This window comes from Hordeum vulgare, chromosome 1H (assembly GCF_904849725.1).
Source record: "Hordeum vulgare subsp. vulgare chromosome 1H, MorexV3_pseudomolecules_assembly, whole genome shotgun sequence".
Lineage (NCBI taxonomy): Eukaryota > Viridiplantae > Streptophyta > Magnoliopsida > Poales > Poaceae > Hordeum > Hordeum vulgare.
In genome coordinates, this window is record NC_058518.1 from 30,116,223 (window position 1) to 30,123,213 (window position 6,991).

Below are 6,991 nucleotides of genomic sequence, written 5' to 3' on the forward strand. Positions count from 1 at the left end.
TAGGCTGGAGGAGCCACATGCAAATCAAGTAACGGGATGAAGAAAAATGAAAAACAATCCTTGGATCCCGTTGAAGATGATGCTGAGACATTGCCTCGCTCGTATAATATTTGCCTCTCCACTAGCTATCCAAGCTCAAGAGATGCTCCCTTGCTCAGCACATGCATGTAATCAAGAGTACTAGTACCTTGCAAGCAGTATTAGTTTTAATACTGAAGCCATATACAGAGGACAGAAAGAAGGAACCATGCAACACACCAAAGCCGTCAGTCGGCAAGGCATGGATCAGCTGGTCCCATCGATGAATCTGTTGACTGCCTTCTTGCTCCTCTTGGCGGCAGCGGCGGCAGCAGCAGCCACGGCCGAGACGCCCGAGCGCCTGGCCGCGGCTCGCGGCTGTCAGACCAGCTGCGGCGGCGTGGAGATCCCCTACCCCTTCGGCATCGGCGGCCGCGACTGCTTTCGCGAGGGCTTCGAGATCGACTGCGTCTACGACGGGCCTGTGCTCGCCAACACGTCCCTTCGGGTGGTGCAGCTGTCGGTGGATCCCGCCGAGTCTCTGGTGATGCTCCCCGTTGGGCGGATGTGCTACAACGCCACCGACCCGCGCCACGCCGAGGAGTACAGCCACGGCGAGACCCTGATGAACAAGCGCGGGGTGTACCGCTTCTCCAACGCGCGCAACATGCTCGTCGTGCTCGGCTGCAACACCATGGGCACCATTGGGAGCGTGAAAACCACGCGCCTCGTCGACGACTACTCCTACTACATGGGGTGCATGTCCTTCTGCAACAGCTCCGCGAGCGCGCAGGACGGCCAGTGCGCCAGCCTCGGGTGCTGCCACGTCGACATCCCGCCGGGGCTCACCCACAACTACTTCAGGTTCCGGGAGTACGACCACACCAGCATGATGGACTTCAGCCCATGCGACTACGCCTTCCTCGTCGACAGGACCAACTACACCTTCCGCCGCTCCGACCTCCTCAGGGACACCCTCCGGACCTCGCCGGTGTGGCTGGACTGGGCCATCCGCGGCGCCGGCGCCGGTGATGGCCCCGCCTCATTATCGTGCGCCCAAGCCAACAACACCAAGGAGTACGCCTGCCTGAGCAACCAGAGCTACTGCGTCGACGCCATCAATGGGCCTGGTTACAATTGTAACTGCTCCATGGGCTATGAGGGCAACGCCTACCTTGTCAACGGATGCACCAGTAAGTAAGACAGACATCTGCTTAACTATAATGAATTAACTTGCTTCACTGATTATAGTGTCCTGAATTAACAATTATTTTCTGAATCATCGGCGACATAGATATAGATGAATGTGCAGATTCAGACAAATATCCTTGCAAAGGTGTATGCAGGGATACCCAAGGATCTTACCGATGCACCTGTCCACCGGGTTATGGAAGCGATGACCCAACGAAGCAACGTTGTACTCCAAAGTTTCCACCCGCCGCACAGATTTGCATAGGTAACCCCAAACAAGCTAATACTTCTATCGGTTTGGCTAACATCTCATTTATATGTATATATCCTTTGAAGTATTTTATTTAGTACTATTTTGTACTATATATAAACTCCACTATAGTTCAGCTTTTCTCTAGGATACCAAGCCAAAGTGAGTGGGTACTTCCTAGCAACATCAAGATATATCCGATTTGCTATTTCCCATCTAGATGAAAGATAGCTATCGCATATCTAAGTTTGTAGCAGTTTGATGAACCACAATAAAATTCAGACAACATCACATGAGTTGACTATGCGTGCCTCCGTAAGTCGTTGTTCGTCGAGCGGAGCGGCCCATCGAAAGGACGGTGGCCTTCCTTTTCTTTTATTTATTAGCCGGTAGGAGCGTGCTTCTCTCAAAAACAAAAATGCTGGTAGGGACATGTGTGTTTCCGTGGCTTTTTTTTTTCCTTTTTGAGCCCTTTATTTGGCCTTTTATTATTTTTGTTCATTTCTTTTTGGTGTATATTTTTATGCGTGGGGGCTTTCTTTTGCATTTCGAGCTCATTTCAAGGTACCTCAATTGTTAGAGAAAAAGGAAGGGAATGCTCATTTTCGATGTGTAGTTTTTTGGCCTTTTTGTTTTGGTTTTTCCTGGTAAATGTTTCTCCTATCTTTTGGTAAATTTTCTACACAAAAAATTAAGGCGTACAGATCACAGTGAATTTCGAACATCAGATTTACTAAGTCTCAGCTAATTTTCTAACTGCACAATCCAGGCTCCAATATTTGTGTTTTTTCGCCAAGTTTTTGGTCTTTTAGCGGTGTGCCATATTACGCATCACATGAGCCCCCCCCCCCCCTATAGTGTCTCAGTTGTTCTCCCTTTCTGTTCGGTCCGTAGGCAGGATGTGTTTATCTTTGCGTGTGGTTGCATGCTATATATTGTTTAAACCGGCATTTTCATTTTGTATTCGTCTTGAAAGTTGTGGAAACAAATGAGAAGGAGAGAGTAGTGACAAAGACGCGTGATTTGTGATGTTTCATCGTTCTTCATTCTCTCTTCGTCTCTTCCGTTTCTTATCCCCGATTAACAAATCTCTCACTTACTTTTTTAAATCAATTTATTTCATTTGTCTTTATTTTGTATTCTTGTTGGGAAGGACAGTGAGTTAGGACTTTAAAAGAGGTAGGAAAATGAAAAGGTCTTTGACTCACAATTGTGCTTGTAATTTTTTTCATCCCAATTGCAAGCTTGTAATTGACTCATAATTGGACATGTGGTTTGTTTTTATCCCACTTGCAAGTACACTATTGACACGCAACTAGCTTCATAGTTTGTAGTTGTATCAGTTGCAAGTCCATTCTCGACTTATAACTCGTATAACACACAGTTTTATATAGTTGTATCAATTACAAGTCTACCGTCGACTCACAACTAGGCTCGTCGTTTGTTTTATCCTAGTTGTAAGCCCCTTTTGACTCGCAACTAGGCATGTGTTTTGTCTTACATCCCAGTTGCAAGTCCACTACTGACTCGCAACTAGGACTGTAGTTTGTTTCATCCCAGTTGCAAATCGACCCTTGACTCAGAAGTGGGCTCATAGTTTTGTACTTCTCTGAGTTGCAAGTCCATCTTCGACTCACAACTAGGCTCCTAGTTCTCCCATTGCAAGCCCACCCTCGACTCGAAACTAGGCACGTCTTTCGTTTTTCATCCTAGTTACAAATCCACACATGACTTCCAACTAGGACCGTAGTTTGCTTCATTCCAGATGTAAGTCGGCCACTGACTTAAAATTGGGCTCATTGTTTCGTAGTTGTCTTAATTGCAACTCCATCCTCGACTCACAAATGTGATCAGAGTTTGTACTTGTCTCAGTTGTATGTACACTGTCGACTCGCAATTGATCCCATAGTTTGTTGTTGTCCCACTTGCAAGTCCACCGACTCTTGACTGGGATGTGTTTTTTTATCTTTGCTGCAAGTCCACCCTCAACTAGCAACTAACATCATAATTTTATATAATTGTCTTAGTTACAGGTCTACGCTCGACTTGCAATTAGGTATGTAATTTGTTTTATCCCAAGAGCAAGCCCACCCTTGACTCACAATTGGGCATATATTTTGTCTTTCATCGCAGTTACAAGTCCGCCATTGAATTGCCACTAGGATTGTAGTTTGTTTCATCCAGTTGCATGTCGACCCTTGACTCGCAACTTGATTCATAGTTTTGTATATGTCCCAGTTGCAAGTACTTCCATCTTCAACGCGCAACTGGGCTCATATAACTTCCAATTGTAAGCCCACCATTGACTCGTAACTAGGTATGTATTTTGTTTTTCATCCCGGTTTTAATTAAACCCCTGACTCACAATTGGGACCATAATATGTTTCATCCTAGTTGCAAGTCAACCCTTGACTCGCAATTGGGATGATTGTTCCGTAGTTGTCTTAATAGCAAGTCCATTCCTGACTCGCAACTAGGATGCGTTTTGTTTTTCATCTCAGTTGCAATTCCAACCTCAATTCGTAAAACGTATCATAGTTTTATATACTTGTCTCTATTACAAGTCTATCCTCAACTCGTAACTAGGTTGTAGCTTGTTCTATTACAGTTGCAAGTCAATCCTTGACTCGCAACCGGGCATGTATTTTTATCTTTCACCTAGTTCCGAGTACATCCTTGACTCACAACTCGGACCGTAGTTTGTTTTATCCCAGTTGCAAGTCAACCGTTGAGTCACAATTGGTCTCATACTTTGTCTTTGTCTCAATAGTAAGTCCATCCTCAACTCGCAACTCACCTCGTAGTCCTCCCACTTACAAGCCCACCCTTTGACTCGCATTTAGGTTTGTGCTTTGTATTTTAACACTCAACTAGTTCCATGCCCAAGCCCATCATTAAATCCACCCGACCAAGTTGCATGTCCAAGCCACACATGCAACTCATTACCGACATACTTGCATGTCCAGTCTCACCATGCAATTCATCCTCAACCCATTGCCCTTATATAAATGCATTTTTTTCAAATACATTTGCGCTTTTGTAATACACACTGTATATTTTTCTATATAAACGGGTAACATTTTATTAACACAGATTAAACATCTTTTTGAAATACATGATGAATATTTTTTTGAAATACAAACCCAAGCATTTTTTTTAGAATACATGTTAAACATCTTCAGAATTGCTAATGATCATTTTCATATTTGTTTACATTGAACAATTCTCGAAAATGTATGAATTATTGGAAATGCATGAATTTGTGTTAAAAATCATCATAAACATTTATTTGAATATTATGATATTTTTTCCATTCTATAATACATGTTTTTTAATAATACAAACATTCTTTTGAAATGCATGAATATTTTTCAAATGTCCATATATTTTAAATGGTGCAAACATGTTTTTATTGAATTTTCATTTTAAAATGGGAATATAATAAATTTATTCATGGTTTTAAAAAAATGTTTGGAGTTTTCTGTATCATAATGTGTCACTTATATTTCTTTGTCTCGCTCCAGTCGAGAAAAAAAACTAATAAGAGAATGATGTGGTGAGCTGAATAACCATTGACTTTTGCTGATGTCACAACTTAGATGTGAAATAGTATCTCACATCAAGATGTTACATAGTCAGACGCAAAATATATATCTAAGAGGTTTAGATCACCTGATGAACGCCATGCATCTTATGTCACGTGTAGATGTTAGATCTGAGATGTAGTGTATGTTCAACTTTAATATCTTGCCATCCTTTTTGTTCATTAATGTATCCGCCTTGAAAGTGGAGTAAACTCAAATATTCACTGACTACCATCTGCTGCCAGAATAATAATATGAAATTCTATTTAATCTTCACTTCTTTGTGCCCATAGGTGTGATAGGTGGTATTCTTGCCATCACATTGGTGGCATTCGTCATTATTATTCGAAAGGAAAAGCGGAAGACCAGAGAGTTCTATGAGAAAAATGGTGGTCTTACCTTGGAGAAGGCTAAATTTATTAAGCTTTTCAAAATGGAGGAGCTCAAGCCAATTTTAAAGAGCGGCAATTTAATTGGAAAAGGTGGCTTTGGTGAGGTTTACAAGGGGTTTGTTGATAACATACTAGTAGCAGTAAAGAAACCAATTGGTGGTAATGTGCTGGAGAATAAACAATTTGCAAATGAAGTCATCATTCAGTCTCAAGTCATCCACAAGAATATTGTTAGGCTCATTGGTTGTTGCCTAGAAGTGGATAACCCCCTACTAGTGTACGAGTACATCTCCAAAGGAAGCATGCATGACATTCTTCACGAGTTTGACAGAAGGGAGCCTCTTGACTTGAATGTTCGTCTAAGCATTGTTACAGAATCAGCACATGGTCTAGCTTATATGCATTCGCAAGCGCATACCAAAATCTTGCACGGTGATGTTAAACCAGCAAACATACTCTTAGATGACAATTTTGTGCCAAAGATCTCAGACTTCGGCATATCAAGGTTGATTGCAATAGGCAAGGAACACACTGCAAATGTAATTGGTGACATGACTTATATGGATCCAGTATACCTACAAACAGGCCTGTTGACCGAAAAAAGTGATGTCTATAGTTTTGGAGTTGTCATCTTAGAGGTCATTAGCAGGAAGAAGGCCACTCATTCTGACAATAATAGCTTAGTGACGGGTTTTCTCGAGTGCCACAAAGAAGGAAGGAAAGCAACCGAGTTGTTTGACAGCGAAGTTGCAGCATTAGGAAATATGGAGCTTCTTGACACTTTGGCAGGAATCGCTGTGGAATGTCTTAGCCTTGATGTGGATCAAAGACCATTGATGACAGATGTTGTGGCGCGCCTTCTCACATTGAATAGATCACGTGTGTTGTAACTTTGTTTCTGGGGTTGAGTCTTAAGTTTGGATCGAGCATGTATGGACCTTTCGCGTACTCTTTCAAAGTTTGGAATACATCAAAATTCTTCCCACGCCAAAGCCAGAGCGCATAGGGCAACCACCGATGCGTGCAAACCTTCCCTTATTGTATGTACTGTTGTGAGAAGCAAGGAGGCCACCATTACTTCCAGAAAATGTGTAGTACTGTGGTGAATAATTGTGTTGTGTTTCATGTGACTGAATGTAGTAGTGCAGAATTTGTCCCAATCTGCCCTGTCCAGTTGCCCTGATCCTCGGTTTGGCATCTGATTTCTATTTGAATTCTTTCCCCCACCAATTTCAGAGTTACAGGATACTATAAATGTTGAATTGACTGGACTAGTGGGCTCATTTGGTTGTTGGGGATGGTAAGCCCTGGGCAGGAAACCACCAAGGGGTGATTTCCCTGCTCACATGGGATCCGGGTAAATTTCCCGTTGGGGGAGGGGGCTTGCCTTGGCCGAAGCAGTAGTAACACGAACGTTGGGTCTTTGTCATCGCAGGACCGACGGAGGCAGGTCGAAGGGAGAGGGCTGCCGCGCGCCGGATCTCAAGCTCGACAGCGACCCAGACAAGCCGGCGGCGGCGGTTGAACAGGGGAGACGCAGGAAGAGCGGGGGGACG

General features: G+C 43.3%; 1 protein-coding gene across 1 annotated transcript; it reads left to right on the forward strand.

Annotated features, from left to right (window-relative positions):
• Window positions 1-202: 202 nt before the first annotated feature.
• On the forward strand, window positions 203-6,649 carry LOC123405718 (wall-associated receptor kinase 2-like). The gene is made up of 3 exons (XM_045099304.1): window positions 203-1,211; window positions 1,313-1,474; window positions 5,337-6,649. Exons 1-3 carry the CDS (start codon window positions 248-250, stop codon window positions 6,323-6,325), a joined length of 2,115 nt encoding a protein of 704 aa, XP_044955239.1. The 5' UTR covers window positions 203-247; the 3' UTR covers window positions 6,326-6,649.
• Window positions 6,650-6,991: the final 342 nt, after the last annotated feature.

Excerpts from the sequence above, each read along its gene's own strand:
- LOC123405718 (XM_045099304.1), top strand. The coding sequence starts at position 248 with ATGCAACACACCAAAGCCGTCAGTCGGCAAGGCATGGATCAGCTGGTC. Across the intron at positions 1,212-1,312 it reads CCTTGTCAACGGATGCACCA|ATATAGATGAATGTGCAGAT; the intron begins GTAAGTAAGACA and ends TCGGCGACATAG. Across the intron at positions 1,475-5,336 it reads CGCCGCACAGATTTGCATAG|GTGTGATAGGTGGTATTCTT; the intron begins GTAACCCCAAAC and ends TTGTGCCCATAG.